Genomic DNA, 23,947 nt, shown 5'->3' with positions numbered 1-23,947 from the left:
TTATCGCATAATGGCGAGCAGCAACCAAGTATTAACCTCTAAATGAGCCGTGTCATGACAAAACCAACATAATGGGTTTGCGACCAGCATGGATCCAGACCAGCCTGCGCATCCGCGCAGTCTGATCAGGATCCATGCTGTTTGCTGTCAGTTTCTCCACTTGTAATAGTGTTGATAAGCGAACATCATGGATCCTGATCAGACTGCGCGGATGCGCAGGCTGGTCTGGATCCATGCTGGTCGCAAAACCATTATGTTGGTTGTGTCATGACACGGCTCAAATAAAGTTTTGAACTGAGAGTGAGTAATGTCACTACTTTTACATATCACTTGTGTATAAAGAAATCAGGTGATCAGAAACTACAGACTTTGTCAAATAATATGTTTCCTAATACTAAATCATTTTATATTTATTTATTTATTTTTGACCCTTTTTCAGGAAGAGAGATGTTTCAAACTAACTCCTTTCAAAGCTGGGGATATTGCCTACTATCAGGTAAGACCTTATCTAATTAACAATATAGTTGTATGGTCTTCTTAAAATAATAAAAACTCTTTCAAGTCATCGAATATGACAGATTTTGATTTATATTGTTTGACAAAAATGACCATTAGTTGAAGCTCTATCAAAAGTGTTCATATACATCAAATTTGTTGTAAAAGTTAGATGACTTGAGGGATATTGTGAATAGCCTGGGTATATGCTATATTTTTCTTGCATTGGGGAAACTTCTACCAAATTTTTTAAATAATTTTGATTCTTCAAAAACTGTGACAGTTAATGAGTCTGTTTCCTATGTGTGTAGTGAAATCATTGAAAATCATCTTAGAATTATTGAGTAGGTAAATCTTTTGTACGAATTAACTAAAATGATTCTGAAATGACTGTCTACCAAGATAAGATCATTCAATTTTGTTAAGTAAAAAACTTAATTAATAAAATAAGTAGGCACCAAATGGATCATAAACTGCCTCTAAATATACCAATCTGGTTCCTGTGATGGCAAAAGATGATACCATTTGAATTGTATAAGATTATTGCAATAAATGATACAGTGATGTGAAGTAAAATGTGCTAGTAATCTAATAACCCATACACCTTGAATTGTATAGACTTTCAGTAAATAAACTATGATTTTGTTTCCATATTGTAAAGTTTTATGCAAATATTCATGTTACATCATGTAAATGTGTTGAAGGTTGTGAACAATTACTATGCAGAGGAGATAAAGAAGTATGAGGTAGCAGATGGATACTGTATTCAACTAGAACAGAAACATGCCCCTAAAACACGATTATTAGGATACAAAATAGTGCCATATACTGATGGGACAACAAGTAGTGAGGAACTCATAACTGCATATCTTGACATTGATATTAAATGGTCTTCTCAACAAAAGGTTTGTTTCATACAGTATGCCTACATGTATCTATATGTAAAAACATGTAAAATGGATTTAAAATTGTAATTCGTGTGGCGGCATGGCCGAGTGGTTAACGCGTTGGACTAGTAATCTAATGATCACTAGCGGCATGAGTTCAAACCCTATCAGGGGCAAGTCATTGTTTCATTAAGCAAGAAACTTTACACACATTGCTCAGTACTGGTTGGTTCCAGGAACGGATTCGAAAGTGTGTCTATAAGCTTATAGCTTCCTACACAATCGAACTAAAATAAATTCTGTATAAACCAAAATTGTAATTCTAAACAAAATATTTACCTGTATTTTATAATTATAGTTAACCCATCTATACAATTTGTTATTTGGCTTAAGGCACATGCTTTCTAGGTTCAACCATTTTGACTTATGATTAGATGCTGATGATAAATCAGTAATGAAATCAATAATCTGTGATTTACCAATGGTAAACTATCAACATTTTTCCAATGATTACATTGCACAGTAAATGCTGTTTCAAAATGGAAAGTCAGTAATCAACCTAATTTATGGCATTTTGGCATTTATAAGGCCATAAGGGTGTATAGGTTTAATGTCCATTTGTCCTTCCTTTATAACCATCATTCCATCCCTTTTCCAGTCATAACTCAAAAAGAAGAAACACTAAAATATAGGTAAATGGTACATGTACTTGGTATGTAAAACAAAGACCATTATGGGGATCATGTCTACATTTGATTTTTGTTTTATTTTTGTTGCTATGATTATAGAAGTAATGAAAGCCAATGAAAACTGAACACAAATCTGCATTTTGTCATAACTCAAAGAACAAAAGTTCTTTGAGTTATGACAAAATGCAGATTTGTGTTCAGTTTTCAACCATGATGATACTTGGTATGTGATCATACAGATAGTGTGCACTTCTATTTTTTTCATTTTTTCATCTGTCTGTCTGTTTGTAGAGCCGTCATTATAGAATTGATATCAATGTATTGTTGATATTTTTTCTGTAATAATAGTAAAACACAGTGGGTTTGATTCATACTTGAGTAAATATATTTATTGACAGAATTGACATTTGTAAAGATAAGAAAATGACCTTAATCTATAAATGACATTGACTGTCAAGGTCAATTTATTGAATTTAGCGTAAATTGTCATATCCTTGTTATATATTTTCTTTATTAATTTGATTCATTCTTAAACAAAAGAGCACTGATTACAAAACTGGCATGCTGATTAATTCAGATGTGGCCTTGGTTTTTGAATGACCTTGACTGTCGAGGTCAAAATTTTGAATTTAGGCTAAATTTTTATAATTTTGTTATTAATTATTATGCCCCCATTTCGAAGAAAAGGGGGTATATTGCTTTGCACTTGTCGGTCCGTCGGTCCATCGGTCCGTAGACCAAATGGTTTCCGAGTGATAACTAAAGAACCCTTAGGCCTAGGAACTTCAAACTTGGTATGGTGATTGGTCATGACCAGTAGATGACCCCTATTGATTTTGGGGTCAAGGGGTCAAAGGTCAAGGTCACATTGACCTCTAAGGTAAAAACGGTTTCCGATCAATAACTAAAGAACCTTAAGGCCTAGGAACTTCAAACTTGGTATGGTGATTGGTCATGATCAGAAGATGATCCCTATTGATTTTGGGGTCAAGGGGTCAAAGGTCAAGGTCACATTGACCTTGTAAGCAAAAACGGTTTACGATCAATAACTAAATAACTTTAAGGCCTAGGAACTTCAAACTTGGTATGGTGATTGTCATGATCAGTAGATGACCCCTATTGATTTTGGGGTCAAGAGGTCAAAGGTCAAGGTCACATTGACCTCTTTGGTAAAAACGGTTTCTGATCAATAACAATAGAACCTTTAGGCCTAGGAACTTCAAACTTGGTATGGTGATTAGTCATGACCAGCAGATGACCCCTATTGATTTTGGGGTTAAGGGGTCAAAGGTCAAGGTCACATTGACCTTGTAGGTAAAAACGGTTTCCGATCAATAATGAAAGAACCCTTAGGCCTAGGGACTTCAAACTTGATATGGTGATTGGTCATGATCAGTAGATGATCCCTATTGATTTTGGGGTCAAGGGGTCAAAGGTCAAGGTCACATTGACCTCTAAGGTAAAAACGGTTTCCGATCAATAACTAAAGAACCTTAAGGCCTAGGAACTTCAAACTTGATATGGTGATTGGTCATGATCAGTAAATGATCCCTATTGATTTTGGGGTCAAGGGGTCAAAGGTCAAGGTCACATTGACCTTGTAAGCAAAAACGGTTTCCGATCAATAACTAAAGAACTTTAAGGCCTAGGAACTTCAAACTTGGTATGGTGATTGGTCATGATCAGTAGATGACCCCTATTGATTTTGGGGTCAAGGGGTCAAAGGTCAAGGTCACATTGACCTTGTAAGCAATAACAGTTTCCGATCAATAACTAAAGAACTTTAAGGCCTAGGAACTTCAAACTTGGTATGGTGATTGGTCATGATCAGTAGATGACCCCTATTGATTTTAGGGTCAAGGGTCAAAGGTCAAGGTCACATTGACCTCTTGGGTAAAAACGGTTTCTGATCAATAACAAAAGAACCCTTAGGCCTAGGAACTTCAAACTTGGAATGGTGATTGGTCATGACCAGCAGATGACCCCTATTGATTTTGGGGTTAAGGGGTCAAAGGTCAAGGTCACATTGACCTTGTAGGTAAAAACGATTTCCGATCAATAACGAAAGAACCCTTAGGCCTAGGAACTTCAAACTTGGTATGGTGATTGGTCATGACCAGCAGATGACCCCTATTGATTTTGGGGTTAAGGGGTCAAAGGTCCAGGTCAAATTGACTTTGTAGGTAAAAACCATTTCCGATCAATAACGAAAGAACCCTTAGGCCTAGGGACTTCAAACTTGATATGGTGATTGGTCATGATCAGTAGATGACCCCTATTGATTTTGGGGTCAAGGGGTCAAAGGTCAAGGTCACATTGACCTCTTAGGTAAAAACGGTTTTCTGATCAATAACTAAAGAACCCTTAGGCCTAGGAACTTCAAACTTGGTATGATTATTGGTCATGACCAGTAGATGACCCTATTGATATTGGGGTTAAGGGATCAAAGGGCAAGGTCACTTTGACCTTGTAGGTAAAAATGCTTTCAAATCAATAACTTAAGAACCCTTTGGCCTAGGAACTTCAAAACATGGTATGGTGATTGGTCATGACCAGCAGATGACCTATTGATTTAGGGGTCAAGGGGTCAAAGGTCAAGGTCACATTGACCTTGTATGTTAAAACGGTTTCCGATCAATTAACTAAAAACGCTGAGGCCTAGGAACTTCAAACTTTGTATGATGATTGGTCGTGACCGGCAGATGACCCCTATTGAGTTTTGGGTCAAGGGGTCAAAGGTTAAGGTCATGACTTGATAACCCTTATTAATTGTTTGATCACTGGGTCAGAAGTCATAATAACCTTATCACATGACTAATTGGCTGCTGATAGGGGGCATACATGTTTTACAAACATATCTTGTTGTTAAAGAGACTACTGAGTTTTTTTTTGATGTGATAGGACTGAAAATACTTTTTCAAGATATATGTTCCATTTCATGAAGGTCTAAACCAATAACTTGTGTGCAAAATTTCAGATCTTTCACTCAATGTTTTTCCAGAATAATTATTCTTATTGTGAAAAATGACCCAAAATTGAAAATCACTGCAATGCTTTTCACTCAAATTGGACTAACAATAGCACAAAAAGAGATTTTTTTTTATTTTTGGGTATATTTCTTCATTATCTTTTGCATACCTTTCTGTGAGACCCAGCTGATCTATGTAAAAAAAAAATGAATTTAATGTTTTTTATGCTTTTGGACCTCAGTGGAGATCCTTTAACTATAATAGATAGATTTCATTCATACCAGGACAATACAGTCATTTATGACAACAATGATATGTTGAGTAATGTAAGTTTAACCTTGATCTGTAAATGACACTGACTGTCAAGGTCAAATATGCAATTTTAATTACATTTTGCACAAGTAAATGATGTTTACTTGGACCATCTTTACTAAATATTATTTTAAATTCAGATGCAATAAATAAAATTAAGAGTGGTCCTGCTTAGCGATGGTTTTTGTTAGAACTATCAGAAAAAGTTCTGTTTTAACTTCACTTTAGTTTATCAGGGTTTGTTATTACCAGCTGGTAGGCTCTGTTTGTGTATCACTGCCCTATAATCAATTGCTGCAAAATATATTAAAATAATGTGAGGAGAAATTAAATAACTGTGTAGACAATTTGTTGGAGAGTATAGGTAGAGTTACTCCCCTTCTCACAGTGTTCTCATACATGAATGAAGTTATGTTATAATTATGAGAGTGATAAACAAATGTTGCTGTAAAGGTTTAATTGGGCATTTGATTTTATTATGCCTCCTTTCAAAGAAAAGGTATATTGTTTGGCAAATGTATAGTTGGTACTCAATTAACTAGAGAACCATTTGACTCATAACCTTCAAACTTCAAAGGATGATCACCCTTATTAGGTGGGAGACCTTTATTGCTTTTGGGCACTGATATGTGAAGGTCAAGGTCAAAGTGACCTTGATTATTGAACCATTTGATACACAGTCCTCAAACTTCATAAAATGATCACTGTCATTGAGTATTGTCTTTAGGCACCAATGCATAAAGGTCAAGGACACAGGGACCTTGAATGTGAAAACCATTTCTGCTAAAACACTGGAGGACCATTTGACTCACAACAGACAAACCATTTCCATTCATTAACTGGAAAACCAACGGATCCATAGCATTCTTACTACATAGGATGATCACCCCTATTGATTAGAAAAGCCTGGCTGTTTTGGACATAGGTGCATAAAGGTCAAGGTCACAGTCACCCTGACTGAAAACTGTTACCAGTAAATTACTTTAAGTATGGACAAACAATGTATACATTGTATGTTAGTTTATAAATAGAACTCATGTGCTTTTCTGATTTAAGATATGTTTCCATTTAGAAGTAAAATTAAAATGAAATTATCATAGCTGTTGATATACACTAGGGGCATTGACAGTTGAACTGTCCAAATACTTTATATGTGATTAATGGATTTTTTTCTTGTATGGTTAAGAAAGTAGCATTAGATGTGCTTTAATTGCTCAGAATAAAGGTTTGTAGAATTTTTATCACAGTTTAGTTATTCATGTTAAGCATGGGAAAAGCAAACCACAGAGAATACAACTAGGTGATTTAATAGGATTATATTGAAGTATCAATAATTTTGTATAATATTGCACTATAAATTACAGCTGTTAGAAAATCTTGTCCAGCCCATAACTCTGTCATGCATTAGGGGACATCAAATGTGAAGCATGATGAGGCAGTGTGTGATGCATAAGATCTTAACCTCTAGCTCCAAGGTTGAGGTCACACTTAGGGGTCCAAGGTCAGCAGTTAAAAAATCTTGTCAAATTCATAACTCTGTCATGCATCAAGGGAATTTGAAGTCAGTTGTTATCAACAGCCATCAATCCTCAAAACTGTTACATGAAAAAGTCTTTAATTGAAAAATTGTTTATAAAATGCCAACACTGTCCTGTCCTGACAGCTTTATTCATATTATTCTGTGTCCTGATTTATAATTATATAGTGTGAGGCATCCTTTTCTTCAGAAACATTTCTAGTTTTTTGATACATTAAAAATAACTTGCAAAGAAAACTACATGAAATTTTGACCATCTTCTACTTAGAAATTACAATGTCCAGGAGTAAGTACTAGGCGCAGACTTGGTTGAAACTTGGGTGAAACCATCATGGATTTCCTGTGAAGCTATCATGAGCAACAAACTACATCTTATATCTGTCTTTAAAATCCACAATATCTTGAAACAATAGCTCCCTCTAATCCATATCATTTTTTGAACAGAAAACACATTGACTGTCATAACTTTATCTATTTGTATTGTTTTTTAAATAGGTTGAACTGGAAGTGACTTCTAAAACTGGACAGTCAACAGTAAGACCAGGAGAGGAAGTTGAGATAATTGTGAAAACAACAGGTGAAGCTATTGTTGGATTAAAAGGTGTTGACAAGAGACTTACTTTTATGGCAGATCAAAATGATGTTACTCTAACAGAGGTATGATGACATTTTAAGCTCACCTGAGCTAGCTCAGGGTGAGATTTTAGGATCATTGAATGCCCGTGGTCCGTAGTCTGTCTTCCATCCTCCACCCACACTTGTTCATTAACACTCTAGCGGTCACATTTTTGCTTCAATCATCATCAAACTTTGTCAGGATGCTTATCTAGGTAAAAGCTCGGATGCATTCGACCATGGGTCATCTCGGATGAAAAACTTTTTTTTTTTTTTTTTTTTTTTTTTTGAGGCCCCAACTGGGTAACCCCGTTTATTTACCCCGTAATAGGTATGAGAGGGTCGGGGTCATCCCTCTGATACCTTACATGATATCTACATAATATTTAAATCATCATCTATAATAATATTTTTTATATAATTATAATATACATTATATTCAAACATTCAATCAATTTTCATATAATATGTATAACAATTATGTATGATAATGTATTATGCAACAGCTTCAAAACAAACAAAGAATATTGGTTTGGGGTAAATTGATTTAGTGTAGCCTATTAGTTTATTAAAGTTCTTACAATTTGCCATCCTTCATTTACATGTTTGGTCAAATTTGTATTTTTATAAATATTCCACGCCAATTTAAGACTATTTCTAAAACCAGGTATTGTAGGTAACACGATTTTTCTCTTTGACAAATAAATATATCTTTTCAATTCTAAAAACAAAATTCATATTTAAAATCATTAACTTCAGAACCTAAAAATAAATGATTTACAATTAAAATTATCATCCAAATTATCTATCTTGTCTTTCAGATATTGAAATAACAATTGAATTTTTGGACATTCCCAAAAATAAATGCAACAGAGTTTCCTCTTGGCAATTGCAAAAAGTACACATTTTACTATTGACAATTTTCATTTTGAATAATAGTGAGTTGGTTGCTAAAGTTCTATGAATTATTCTTGTCTGAAACCACTGAATATAGGAATCTTTGGTACATTTAAATACATAACTATATATTAAATTCCAATTTATATCAAAATTTGTAAAAAATGAGTTCCATTTTTCTTGACATGTTGGTACATCTTGATTTCTAACTAGAATTTCATAAACATATTTCTTTTTGATATTTTGTGTAATTAAAATAGGTTTTATATAACAACTCATAATTGGGTATTGAACATTAATAAAATCTTTACAAATAGAAATGTTTAGCTTTTGTGTATATAATAATATTGCTTTTTTCAAACTATGATATTGTAAAAAATTTACGTGTTTTTGTGTCACCTGCTCTAAGTAAGTTAAATCTACAAAATCGCCTTGGGGATTAATAATATCGTTAACAAATCTGATTCCTTTTTCATAAAAAATTTTGATATAAAAGTATCTATTTCCTGCTAACAAGTTATGATTGTAAAACAATGGCATTTGTAACACTTGTTCTAAACTGTCTATACAAAGTTTATCTGTAAAAATCATATAAGCTTTTAAAACATCTATCCAAAAAGCATTTTTAATTTTATCAATTGTCAATTTACAAAACAATTTACCTGTGCTAAACACTTTATCAATATTGAATAAAGCCATCACTATCTTATAACATTTACTGCTACTATTACTAACATACCTTTTAAACCATTTTATCTTTACAGAATGTATATAACTATCAATATCAATCATATTTAGGCCACCTTCCTGATATGTTTTAATTACTACTGATTGCTTTATCTTTGCTTTACCTTCCCATATAAATTTATAAAATAAGTCATTAAGTGTTTTCAAAAATGCTGAATTAGGTGTTGGTAAACTTGTAAAGCAATGAGTGAATAAAGGAAGGAGTAATGACTTAACAACAGTAATTTTTCCTATAGGTGTTAACATTCTTTTTTTCCAGTATCCTATACTATTTTTAACTTTTTGAAGTTTTTCATTAAAATTTAACTCTATCATTTTTTCTAAATCAACATCAAATATCAAACCTAACAATTTAAACTGTGTATCACCCCATGTCAGTTTCCATTTTGTCTTAATAGATCTTGTACTGTATTTAAGAGAGCCTATCCAAATAACTTTAGTTTTATCAAAATTTACTTTCAATCCTGAAATTTCTGAAAACGTGTTTAATAACTTTAAAATGATGAAAAACTTAATCACAGGAATTAAAAATAGAAAAACCTTGTTAACACTCTAACGGTCACATTTTTACCTCAATCATCAGGGTGCTTGTCTAGGTAATTGCTCAGATCTGTTCTAACATGGGTCATCTCGGATGCAAACCTTGTTAACACTTTAGTGGCTACTGTTTTGATCCAAGTGTCCTGGAAATTGGTCTGAAAGTTTGATTTGATGATTTCTAGGTCAAGATTGAATATGGGTCACCTGGGGTCAAAAACTAGGTCACACTGCTCAAATAGGGATAATCCTTGTAAACACTTTAGTGGTCACATTTTTGACTCACCTGTCATGAAACTTGGTCAGAATGCTTGTCTAGGTAATTGTTCGGATGAGTTTGATGGATCAGGTGAGTGATCTAGGGCTATCCTGGCCCTCTTGTTAAACTCAACATTTTGGAGAAAAAATGTGCAGCTTTTCTGGCATCAGTTGACATTTTTATTAAGGTTCATTTTCTCAGAAACTCAAAAAACTATTGACTTCAAACTTGCATACATGTTAATTGTCATAAAAGGATATCATTTCAAAAGGGCAGATAATCCTTAAATTTTTTTATGCAAAGGTATGTCCCATTTTCAATTTCAATTTTTTGCCCTGGTTTGCCTTTTTGTTAAGGTCAATTTTTCTCAGGAACTATCATAGTAATTCTCCTCAAACTAGATTTTAAAAATTTGACACCATTGCAGATAGTCCTAAAATTCATTTTAGCAGTTATACACCTGTTTTACTTATTTTGGCTTTGGAATACTTCACTTGTTCAGTTTTTAAATTGGAATGCATTTCTAAAGGGCAGAAAACTTAATAATTTATTTTTCTCAGTTATGCCCATTTTGACTTTGAATTTCTAGGTTAACTTTTTTTAAGGTTCATTTTTGTAAAAGTATCAAAGATATTCACTTTAAACTTGGTATACTTGTCCACTTTTAAATTTGAAATGCATTTCTGCAGTCATTTTTTATCAATTACTTCCCTTTTTTGACATAGAATATTTTCCTTTTTCTTAAGAGTTTCAAAGGTATTCACTTCAAACTTGAATATTTGTCGACTATAAAAGGCAAGTAAGTCTGAATTTTGCCCCTTTTCTATGTTGCTTTTGTTATATAATCCTGCAATGAGAAAAGTGGAGCATGGACAGGTCTTGTTTTAAATTTTGTAATCATGACTACAAACGACAGGCTGTGAACAAAATAAAATATTATAAGGTTATTGAGTTGAGTACAAAACTGAATTTTATTGGATGAGTACACGGCTGTCTAACTTACGTTGAACAAGACGCTATAGGTTTTTGCATCAGTCCAAAAGAATCAGTATTGTTCCCAACCATGTTTAATGACCTCTTTATTATGTGCTTTACATTAGAACAAATTTGTTTTAATTTTCAAGATACTTAAAATATATCTTAATCTAGAAGATATAAAATTTACACTATTAAGATGTAATAGAAATTTTGAAACATACTGATATTTTTTTGAACAGTTAGAAAATTCTGTAGCCAGGCAAAGAAGTTTTGACAGAAAGAAGGAAATCCCAATCAAAATCCTCCAATGTTTCCTATGCCATTTTTGGAACGTCCAGGAGGTCCAATAGCTAAAAGGAAAAAGAGATGTTCAGCTTGCATACACTCTGATCAATACATGGACGTGAAGAAAATGATACAGGTTTGCTACAATCATTTCAGATATTCTATATAAGAAAATGATACAGGTTTGCTACAAACATGGCATATATTCTATATAAGAAAATGATACAGGTTTGCTACAAACATGGCATATATTCTATATAAGAAAATGTTTAAACATTGTCTCATGACTGTGGAACAGTCCATCTAGTTATAAATACCTATCAAAATAACATGACGTATATTATATGAAGTTAACACATTGCATTTGTGTTGATTGCAGTATTTCCTTAAACATTTCCTTTATACATACAAGAGTATTTCCCTCAATTGTATAAAATGTAGTCTTTTGAAACTTATTACATAACTTCAGTCTCACTAAGGTGAATAGTTTTAGCACAATGTTTTACTTGGTTAATGCCATTAATATGTCAGACAGCAATATCATGTTATGTCCAAAAGTCATCTGCTTGCCTGATTCTATTTAATTCTTATTGGTATATAGGTCAATAGGTAAAAGGTCAAGGTTACATAGTTTCTCTTCATAGTTTGATTGTTTTGCCCTGTAGATGACCTATATTGGATTTTAGGTCAGTATGTCAAATGAAGCTAATGGAAGAGAAAACAATATTGTTAACATTCCTGGTTAACCTTAACCATAACAGTCCATTTTCTCAGGAACTGTCAAAGTATTTACCTCAATCTAGATTTCCATGTTGACTATCATAACTATCATAATTTGACACCATTGCAGAAGGGCAGATAATCCTAAAATTCATTTTAGAAAAGTAATTTGCCTTTTTAGCTCACCTGTCACAAAGTGACAGGGTGAGCTTTTGTGATCGCTTTTCGTCCGGCGTCCGTCCGTCCGTCCGTCGTCCGTAAACTTTTTCTTTAAATGACATCTCCTCATAAACCACTAAGCCAATTTCATCCAAACTTCACAGGAATGTTCCTTTGGTGGTCACCTTTAAAAATTGTTCAAAGAATTTAATTCCATGCAGAACTCTGGTTGCCATGGCAACCGAAAGAAAAAACTTTAAATATCTTCTTTTAAAAAACCATAAGAGCTAGAGCTTAGATATTTGGCATGAAACATCCTCTAGTGAGTGTCTACCAAGTTTGTTCAAATAAAAGCCCTGGGGTCAAAATTGGCCCCGCCCCGGGGGGTCATTGATTTTCCCTATATGCATATAGTAAAAACTTAAAATATCTTCTTTTAAAGAACCCAAAGAGCTAGAGCTAAGATATTTAGCATGAAACATGTTCTAATGGGTGTCTACCAAGTTTGTGCAAATAAAAGCCCTGGGGTCAAAAATGGCCCCGCCCCGGGGGTCATTGATTTTCCCTATATGCATATAGTTAAAACTTAAAAAATCTTCTTTTAAAGAACTCAAAGAGCTATGGCTAAGATATTGAGCATCAAACATGTTCTAATAGGTGTCTACCAAGTTTGTTCAAATAAAAGCCCTGGGGTCAAAATTGGCACCGCCCCAGGGGGTCATTGATTTTCCCTATATGCATATAGTAAAAACTTAAAAAATCTTCTTTTAAAGAACCAAAAGAGTTAGAGCTAAGATATTTAGCATGAAACATGTTCTAATAAGTGTCTACCAAGTTTGTTCAAATAAAAGCCCTTGGGTGAAAATTGGCCCTGCCCCGGGGGGTCATTGATTTTCCCTATATGCATATAGTAAAAACTTAAAAAATCTTCTTTTAAAGAACTCAAAGAGCTATGGCTAAGATATTTAGCATCAAACATGTTCTAATAGGTGTCTACCAAGTTTGTTCAAATAAAAGCCCTGGGGTCAAAATTGGCACCGCCCCGGGGTTCATTGATTTTCGTTATATGTGTATAGCAAAAACTTAAAAAATCTTCTTTGAAAAAACCCAAATAGCTAGAGTTAAGATATTAAGCATGAAACATCTTTTAGTGAGTGTCTACAAAGTTTGTTTAAATAAAAGACCTGGGGTCAAAATTGGCCCCGCCCCGGGGGTCATTGATTTTCTTTATATGTGTATAGCAAAAACTTATAAATCTTCTTTGAAAAAACTCAAATAGCTAGAGTTTAGGTATTAAGCATGAAACATCTTCTAGTAAGTGTCTACAAAGTTTGTTCAAATAAAAGCCCTTGGGTCAAAACTGGTCCGGCCCCAGGGTTGTCATTGTTTTTAACTATATGTGTATAGTAAAAACTTTTAAAAAAATCTTATTTTAAAAAGCCCAATGAGCTAGAGCTTACTTGTTTAGCATGAAACATCTTCTTATGGGTGTCTACCAAGTTTGTGCAATAAAAGCCCTTGGGTTAAATTGGCCCTGCAACATTGGGGGGTTGGGGGGGGGGCCTATATACAGGTGAGCGACCTCAGGGCCATCATGGCCCTCTTGTTATTGTTACTGCCAGGGGCATTTGTGTTTAACAAACATTTTCTTATTTGACTTTTTCTCTTCTTAGGTTAATTTTCTCAAAAACTGTCAAAGTTAATCACTTCAAACTTGGAATATTTGTTCAGTTTTTTAATTGGAATTTATTTCTGTAGAGCAGGTAACTTAAAAATTTATTTTTAATGTCCCGACTATATGATTTATTCTTTCATTTTGTTATAAATGCCTGCCTTCTGTTATATGGATATCATGCATCAATGAAATTGTGGTTATATAAATTCCAAATTTTTTAATTTGACTGACAAGGCAGGACTGATAGGGGTCCAACTAAGATGTGTTGCTCACAACATTAGTGATGTAAATTAGTAGTAGTAGTATAATAATGATGTTGAAGTAATTACTGTAATGTGACTTTTTGATATTTTGAACATTATAGGAGTCTGGACAAATCATTGTGACAAATGTAGATTTGAAACGCCAGGATGGTTTTGACTTTTCAGGTAAGGCAAAAATAATTTCATATCAGTGATTTTGTAAATTGATTTTGGAACAGTTTGTTGAAAGTTTTAGGAATTTCAATATGAAAATACAAAAGTTTAGCTAGCAGCAGTCTAGAACCTGGTCAGGATGAACAGATTGTCAGGCTGGTCTGGCTCTATACTGGTGGCCAAAGCCAAACTCATTTGGTTCCAGGAGGTTCTGGTTTTTTATATGATATTAAACATGCATTTATAAATTAAATAAAATAATGGTAAAATTTAATTTCATTTTTAGATGTTAAATAAGACAAATTTTATATAAAATTGATTACATATACAGTTTTAAAGTTTGTAAATATTGTACTATAGCATTGTCATTGACTTTACAGTAAAAATATTTTACAGAATGTCGTATTCACTTTGGATGTGTTTTTTTTTTACACCTACTTTATTAAAGTTATGTTATATTATAGTACAAAGAAGAACTTTATAAACTTTACAATTTTGATAATGCACATTATAATCTTATGACATGATTGAGACTACATGTAAGCATCATATTTTAGTGGCATACAACCTTATTTTGTGAATTTTAAGCTTTTTAATTTCTACTAATTTTTACATTTGTCAAATGCAACTTTTGCTTAATTTCATTCACATGTAATTGTCTTCATAGCTTGCAGTTGTGTAATAATTGTATTCATTATCATTTTGTGCCTTGATCATATGCTATGATGATATGCTATGATGATATGATATAATGATATGATATGATATGATGATATGATATGATGATATGATATAATGATATGATATAATGATATGATATGATGATATGATATAATGATATGATATGATGATATGATATGATGATATGATATAATGATATGATATGATGATATGATATAATGATATGATATGATAATATGAGAAAATGGTAGTGCTGGTGTAGTAATGTACATGTATTCAACAAAGAGATATAATTAGATATGTTACGTCACATGCACATGAAAGTTGCCTTGCTTTGAACATATAATGTAGTGATGTAGATTCTTGTGACTCAGTCATGACTATAACAAAATGTTTGATAATAAATAAATAAATAAATAAGTATACTTGATTGATCAAAGGTAATTTGATAGAAAAAACCTATCCTCCTCAAAATCTTCAGGATATTTCTTTATTGTCTATCACATGACAATGTTGTGTCTTGTCAGAACCACATCCCTTTTCAAAGGTCAAGGTCACACTTATACACTATCACAATGAAGAGATTAATAGGTTATCACACATTTGTGTCTGGACAATAACTTTGTCCTGCATCAAAGGTTTTTAAAATAACTTGGCACAATTGTCTACCTCATCAAAATGACGTGTTGTTTGTAAGACCCATGTTCAAACACCCAAGGTCAAAATCACTCTTATAGTTTGAAGATTTTTATGCTAATAAGAAGAGTTTGAAGGTACAAATTAGTTTCCATTACTGTAACATTGTCATGAATTGATTATAAAATAAATGGCATAAATGTCTACCACATCAAGATGTTGTGTCGCATCCAAGTCCAAGGTGTTAAGTTTGCTATAAATAGCACTTCATTTCACAAGAACAATATTAAGTAATTAGTTACTTTCATTCCCTATTCTTTTTTATAATACCTGCATGCTTAAGAAACCTTTTTGGGGTGATTCTCTTTTTCTATAAATTTCTCAATATTGACATTCTACTGAGAAAGTTTATCTTAGACACAAATGTACAGAATTGTTACACTTGCTTTTCTCTTACACTGTCTGCTTTGAGCTTGTGAACAACATATTTTGTGTGAATTTAAGCTTACTGTGTAGTATACAAGGTTAGCTATAAGGATCAGTGTGTTGTCTGTCCTTCAACTTTTGTGGTCATTAACACTCACAGTTTTAATTGGACTTTTCTCAAACTTTGTTAGAATGTTTGTCTCACAAGTTTGATCAGGGGTCATTTTAGGTCAGAAAGTTAGTCACATCCCAAGAAATCATTGCTAGCACTCCAGAGGTCACAATGTTGTTGAGATCTTCATAAAACTTTGTCAACATATATATGGGTTTTTTTTACACTCATCTGAGCTGGTTCATCATCAGGTGAGCTTTTAGGAAGCTTTGAATGACAACTGTCATCCATCCACATTTACATTGAAGTTTGTTAACACTCTAGTGGTCACATTTTAGCCTCAATTGTTACCAAACTTGGTAGGTGTTTGCCCCAGTTACATTTTCAACCTAAATATCATGCAAATTGGTCAAAAAGGTTGCTTAGATGATTTCTAGCATAAGTTTGAATATGGGCCATTCAAGGTAAAAAAATATGTCACACAGCTCAAATATGGTAAAACCTTGTCAACACTCTAGAGGCTACTGGGATATTTTAGTCTTAATGTCATGGAAACTGTTCTGATTATTTAGATGATTTCTAGCTGAACTTCGTATATGTGTCAGGGTTCAAATACTAGGTCACACAGCCCAGATATGGAAAATAATTGTAAAGGCTCAAAGGGAAACATTTTCAGCCCAGATATCCTGAAAATTTGTCAGAAAGGTTGTTTAGATGAATATGGGTCATCTGGGGTTAAAAACTAGGTCACACAGCCGAAATACAGAAACCTTATTTACACTCAAGAAGTAACATTGTCTGGCAATCTTAATTCTGTGGCGGCACATCCATCAGTCTGTCACAAAACTTGTCTGGATTATTCCTCAAAAACTACTAGTGGAATTTCATCCAAACTTACAGAAATGATCAATACCAAGTCTAGTTATGTATATCTTTGGCATTTTCCCGTTTTTTGATTTTGGTTAGAGTTATGGGCCTTCAGAAAACTTAGAAAATAGGAAATTTTTATTATCTCTATTGACTACATTGTATGATAAACCTTCACCTGAGTGCTAAAACTCAATAACTGCATATTTTTCATGGTCAATATAGAATAAATCAAGTACAAATTACCACAATTAAGTCCTTCAATTATTTTGACACCTTTGAGACATTTTGCACACCTCCAACCCCCCCCCCCCACCTACACCCCATTTCTAAGTTCCTTCAACTTTGACTTACCGAAGCTCTACTGTATTTTAATTTTGCTCTTTGTTACTTATCATTACCATGTGTGAATATGGACTTGCAATTTTCTATTCATGATTTATATAAACTTTTTGTTCAACAGATGCTGATAGACTATTTCCTCTGTATGACGGCTTTGATATGAAGAATCCATCTGTAGCTGAAGGCACTCAAAATTTTTTAACCCCATTTATAACTAAATATGTAGTGTTAACCTAATTATTATTGTTAATTGTAATAATTGTCATAATTGTTCTTTAACATAGTTAACTTGACTTATTGTCAAAGTTGGCAAATATTGTTTGTTATTGTACACCTATATTTCATTAAACAAGCTATATTTCTGGCTTTTCTGCCTATTTATGCCCCTTCCACCCACCCCCCTCCACCATATAATGGCACGGGGCATGAAGTGTTAACACTGTCTGTACGTGTGTCGTGTGTCAGTATTTTCACATCATGTATGTGATGTGTGCATGTTTATGTGTTGTTTATATCACAGTAACAGCTTATTTCTCCACACCCACACAAACTTTGTTCATTTTCAAAACATTTGGTGATCAGACATATTGTTTTTGTTTTTTTTACATTTTTCACAAAGCTAGTATTTGATGTATGCCTTTACCACAATCAGACAATGTTTCATCCACAAGACCCTCTCTTTAACTTCAAGGTCAAGATTGTAAGTCAAAGGACAATTTGAGTGTCTGCTTTCTTCTTTGTATTCTTGTTCCTTGATGTATTATCAAGTCATTTGGCAAATGTATAATGTCTTCATCAGGGTCACAAGATATGGTGTGCACAACAACCAGGTCAAGGTTGGTCTGTTAGAAATATCATGTTCTTATGACACATTTCTAGTTTCAGAACAAAATTAAATTTTCATCAATTTTCCATCTGTTAGGAATCATCTTTAGTGTGGATTAAACTGTGCAGTATGTCATGGTTGTATCAGCCACTCATAGGCTTAGACAGTTTTTAGCTCAACTTTTTTTTTTAAAAAAGTAGAGGTATTGTGTTAGTCCTAGCGGCATTGCTGTTGCCGTTGCCAATCCCAATGCTGTTGCCGTCCGCAAACTTGTACCTGGATCATAACTTTTTTAGTTCTTGGTGTATTGTATTCATACTTGGCCACAACAACCCTTGGGACAAGACCTTTCAGTAGACCACACTAACCTTGACCTTCAACCATAAATGACCTTGACCCTTAAGGTCAAAAGTCCAAATTTTGCTTGTTCTTGCTATTATTGGCTGTAACTTTGTTATTTTTGAATGAATTGTCTTCAAACTTAAATTTAATAATCTTAAAGGATATCCATAAAAATAACCAGACAGACCTTGACCTTCACTCATAAATGACCTTGACTTTGAAGGTCAAATCATTGAAATTTTCATTTTTTGACTGTAACTTTGTTATTTTTGAATGGATTGTCTTCAAACTTGAACATAATAATCTTCAAGGATTACCCTTAAAAATAACCAGACAGACCTTGACCTTAACTCATAAATGACCTTGACTTAGAAGGTCAAATTATTGAAATTTTCATTTTTTTTTGCTGTTACTGGCTGTAACTTTGCTATTATTGAATGGATCAACTTCATATTATAACAGAACTTTCTTAAGGACATTTTAGACCTTCATGTTTATCAAACCCAAATAGACTAAATTGGCTCTTTTATGACTTTGACCTTGAATGCATATATATATAATATTAATATATGTATGAATGTGTATTATATATACAAATGCATATCTTAGAAGACAGACTGATTCAATTTATAAAAAGGAAACGTTAAGATTTGTTCAAACATTTCTTTGTTTGCTTTTAGAAAAAGTAAAAATTCCAGCGTTGCCCATGCCCATATTTTTACTGGTGTCTTGCTGGACTACTTTCTCACACAAAATTAAAAGGGATTTCTTTCTAACAATAAGGTTAAAAAAGAGGAGAAGTGTATTATAAACAGAAAATTCAAGTTTTTCTATCGATACAGTTACTTGTGAAATATTTATTTTCTTACTGCTGGATGAAAATAAATTCTATATTTATAGAAAAAAACTTATATAATTATCCTCTATATAAGTGCATGAGCTAGAATCAACAAACTACAGGAATGTTAATCAACATGATTGTTAATTTTTGAATATGGATTAATTCAGTTTTGTTAGCTCACCAGAGCCGAAGGCTCAGGGTGAGCTATAAGTATCAAAGGGGGAGGGGGATGCTCCGGCGTCCATCTTCCGTCGTCATGCATCAACAATGGTCTTCTTCTCTGAAACTACTGGACAGATTTACTTCAAAGTCTGCAGCATCCTTGTGACAGTCACACTTGAATTTGCTCATGTTATTCCAATTGGCCCCTTTTAGGGGTCAGCAGAGCTAAAAATAGAAAAACCTTTAAACATCTTCTTCTACAGAACAAATGATTGGATGATCACCAAACTTTGTCTGTAGCATGCTTAAGAAGTCTTTTATCAAGTTTGTTCAATAAATTTGATAGGCCCCTTTTAGGGGTCTCTAGGGCTAAAAATAGAAAAACCTTTAAACATCTTCTTCTACAGAACTAATGGATGGATGATCACCAAACTTTGTCTGTAGCATTCTTGGGTAGTCTTTTATCAAGTTTGCTCATATAAATTTGATTTGCTCTTTTAGGGGTATCTATGGCTAAAAATAGAAAAACTGTTAAATGTATATTTCTAGATAAATAATTGATGGATGATCACCAAACTTTGTCTGTAGCATTCTTAGGTAGTCTTTTATCAAGTTTGTTAATATTATTTTGATTGGCCCCTTTTAGGGGTCTCTAGGGCTAAAAATAGAAAAACCTTTAAACATCTTCTCCTACAGAACTAATTGATGGATGATCACCAAACTTTGTCTGTAGCATTCTTGGGTAGTGTTTTATCAAGTTTGCTCATATTAATTTGATTGGTCTTTTTTAGGGGCCGCTAAAGCAAAAAAATAGAAAAACTGTTAAATGTCTATTTCTAGATAACTAATTGATGGATGATCACCAAACTTTGTCTGTAGCATTCTTGGGTAGTCCTTTATCAAGTCTGCTCATAATAATTTGATTGGCCCCTTTTAGGGCCGCTAAAGCTAAATATAGAAATACTGTTTAATGTCTATTTCTATTTCTAGAGAACTAATGGATGGATGATCACCAAACTTTGTCAGTAGCATTCTTGGGTAGTGTTTTATCAAGTTTGCTAATATCATTTTGATTGGCCCCTTTTAGGGGTCTCTAGGGCTAAAAATAGAAATACCCTCAAACATGTTCTCCTACAGAAGTAATTGATAGATGATCTCCAAACTTTGTCAGTAGCATTCTCGGGTAGTGTTTTATTGAGTTTGCTCATATTAATTTGATTGGCCCCTTTTTTTTTTTGCAAAAGCTAAAAATAGAAAAACCTTTAAATGTGTATTTCTACAGAACTAATTGATGGATGATCACCAAACTTTGTCTGTAGCATTCTTAAGTAGTCTTTTATCAAGTTTGCTCATATTCATTTGATTAGTCTTTTAGGGGCCAGTAAAGCTAAAAATAGAAATACCTTTAAATGTCTATTTCTACAGATTATTGGATGGATGATCATCAAATTTTGTCTAAAGCAATCTTGGGTAGTCTTTTTTCAAGTTTGCTCATATTATTTTGATTGGGGCCGCTAAAATTAAAAATTGATATTCATTGAAATGCTATAGCTACAGAACTAATTGATGGATGATCACCAAACTTTGTGTGTAGTATTCTTGGGAAGTATTTTATCAAGTTTGCTCATATTAATTTGATTGGCCCCTTGTAGGGGCCACTAAAGCTAAAAATAAAAAATAGAAAAAAACTTTTGAACATCATTTCCTACTGAAATAATTGATAGATGGTCACCAAACTTTGTAGCATTCTTAAGTAGTCTTTTATCAAGTTGGCTCATATTAATTTGATTAGCCCTGTTTAAGCTAAAGCTTAAATACCCCAGGTCATGGCATTTCTTCAAATTATTGTTTAAACATGCATTCTATGCTCAAATTTAATATTAGAATATATCGACATTCCAACACTGGAAAGCAGTTGTTTCTGGTGAGCAACTCAGGGCCATCATGGCCCTCTTGTTATAGTTATTGTTATATTATAGTTATATGTACTTATTAGTATAAATTTGTGTTTACATAGCCCAAAAAGTATTTGACCTGGAGACATGAAACATTACAGGAATGTTGGTAAGCATGTGTAGTTTTTCACACATGGGTGTTTGCTTGTGGATTTGTTCTGTAGTTTAGAGTTATTGCCCTTGACTTAGTTAAAGATTTGCAATTTTCAACTTGTGTCTTGCATAACTCAAAAAGTGTTTGAACTTGAGTCATGAAACGTTACAGGACCATTGGTCAACATTTGTAATTGTGAAGCTGTGGTTTTGCTTGTTAAGCATACATTAGGATGTAAAATTTAGATTTTTAATTTTAGGAAAAATCAAGAAGTCAGCATTGGAAAAAAATGGATGATGTTTTAATATGCCCCAACCACTTAGGGGTAGGGAGAGTCATGTAGAAATTCCTTTGTTCCCTGCTGTATGTAAACAGTGGAGTGTGGGGAATCCATGTCCTATTCTAGTCTCATTTCATTTCTAGTTTCACAATAATAGGTAGAATGTCTACCTCTGCATGTCTAATAATTTATACAGATAGCAAGGATAAAGACCAAGAGAGAAATGCTATACATGTACTTTTAACATTCTTTTCAGGCTGATGAACTATGATGTTGTCATTATTTTTATTATGATTTGTCTTCTGTAATTGTTTCTCTACTACACAGGTCCACCACTTTTTATGGAGGATGATGCTCTGCGAAAGGATGAAGTTGCAGGCAACTTTTTTCTCACTCTTTGTTTTGTATTTGGTTTTCTGTTCACAATTATGCTGATTTGTTTGTATATTCATAACATTATAGATATTTGCCTACATTTTTTTATTCTGATTTTTTAGCTCGACTTTACTAAGTATATGGAGAGCTGTCCTACTCGCCCTGGTGTCCGCTTCTTATATATAAAACATTTTTTTTGCTATTTATTTGATGAAAAGTTTCAATTATTATCGAAAAATGTTATACAAGCATTTCTTTTGATGTTTTCGACATAATTATATCAAAATTGTACCCATCCACTGTGTTTTTGATGGCCTTAGGTAATATACATCAAGTCTGTAGATGAATGTGATCTATGTTTGTTTTCTGCTTAAATTGGTGCACATTTAACAAGAATTTACCCTGAATCTGCTTTGCAACACCTATGTCAGTCACCATTATAGTTGTATATTTTAGCGCTCTATTCTTATTTTATGTACTAGTATAATATAACTCCATAAGTTAGCTGATTTTCAAATATGATTAACCATAGGAATTCTGGAACAGGACCGCATATTGCGGCGCATAAATCCGAATCCGTACAGGCTTTACATATTGTTTGTCCGACCTTTGAATATCTTTTCATATTATGTGAGCAGGTGGTCTTTAATTATCTAATCACAATTTAATATAATCTTCTAAATCAAAAATCAGTTAAATTTACGGTATATTGAAAAAAGAAAAGGAGTTACATCCGCCATTTAGCGTAAGTTATCCCCCTTGATATGCTTGATTTTTGTTTTAATTTTTCTAATACTCTCTTTTTGTCACTCAATACATGGAAAACTTTCACATTTCCTAGTAATGAATATCAGATGAGTGCCTAAAATATTTATCTATGAATCATGTTTAATATTCCTTTTTTCAGTTAGGCAAAAGTTTTCTCCATGTTAACAAATCAAAACACTAATACGCCTGTTATAGTGCCGCCTATACATGTCAACATGTGTAAACAATAAACAGCGGATGATACCTGATAGTTTACAAAAATGACGGGAACAAAATTCTGAAAAAATAGTAATCAGTTGTAGCCAAAGGGGAAAAACTCATGCCAAAAACGTTGCGGCAAATGGTTGATGTCACTCCTTGTCTTTTTATATGCCCGAAAGAATTTCGGACATATTATGTTATACCCCCTGGCGTCCGTCCGTCTGTCCGTCCGCACTCACAGGAGAGTAATTATGTGGCTAGAGGGACAATAGGTAACTGTTCATTCTCTTTGATGTCATTCATTCCGTAATGCTTTTATGTGGCTATTTTCTTTTGTGTGGCTAAAAAGAACAATAGAGAGAACAATAGAGTAGCCACATAATTACTGTCCTGTGAGAACGTCCGTCCGTCAGTCCGGACGTCCGTCCGTCCGTCTGTCCGTCCGTCCCTTAGCAATTTGGTTTCCGGAGCATAACTTAAGTTCCATTTAGCCCACAATATTCAAACTTCATAGGGAGATTGTCCATATTGGGTAGAAGACCCCTATTGATTTTGGGGTCATAAGGTCAAAGGTCAAGGTCACTATGACCTTAAAACTGAAAACAGTTTCCGGAGCATAACTTAAGTTCCATTTGGCCTACAGTGTTCAAACTTCATAGGATGATTGTCCATATTGGGTAGAAGACCCCTATTGATTTTGGGGTCACAAGGTCAAAGGTCAAGGTCACTATGACCTTAAAACTGAAAACAGTTTCCGGAGCATAACTTAAGTTCCATTTGGCCCACAGTGTTCAAACTTCATAGGATGATTGTCCATATTAGGTAGAAGACCCCTATTGATTTTGGGGTCACAAGGTCAAAG

The 23,947-nt window shown here is 33.4% G+C and overlaps 1 protein-coding gene across 5 annotated transcripts in view; it reads left to right on the top strand.

The window, feature by feature from the left end:
• Positions 1 to 433: 433 nt before the first annotated feature.
• Positions 434 to 23,947, top strand: part of LOC132742433 (alpha-2-macroglobulin-like) — a 74,475-nt gene continuing 50,961 nt past the window's right edge. For 2 of the 5 annotated variants that reach the window (XM_060730863.1, XM_060730860.1), the window contains exons 1-5: positions 434 to 496; positions 1,200 to 1,400; positions 7,385 to 7,546; positions 11,162 to 11,343; positions 14,126 to 14,189. In XM_060730863.1, the coding sequence (XP_060586846.1) occupies positions 11,230 to 11,343; positions 14,126 to 14,189 (178 nt within the window). In that variant the 5' untranslated portion in view covers positions 434 to 496; positions 1,200 to 1,400; positions 7,385 to 7,546; positions 11,162 to 11,229. Of the gene's footprint in view, positions 497 to 1,199; positions 1,401 to 7,384; positions 7,547 to 11,161; positions 11,344 to 14,125; positions 14,192 to 17,362; positions 17,426 to 22,068; positions 22,120 to 23,947 lie in introns of all 5 variants that reach the window. The other 3 variants (XM_060730861.1, XM_060730859.1, XM_060730862.1) reach the window with 3 other exon arrangements.

The sequence above is a fragment of the Ruditapes philippinarum genome, unplaced genomic scaffold (assembly GCF_026571515.1).
Source record: "Ruditapes philippinarum isolate M1 unplaced genomic scaffold, ASM2657151v2 ctg265_1_1_1_1, whole genome shotgun sequence".
Lineage (NCBI taxonomy): Eukaryota > Metazoa > Mollusca > Bivalvia > Venerida > Veneridae > Ruditapes > Ruditapes philippinarum.
This window is presented reverse-complemented; position numbering and strand designations above follow the sequence as displayed.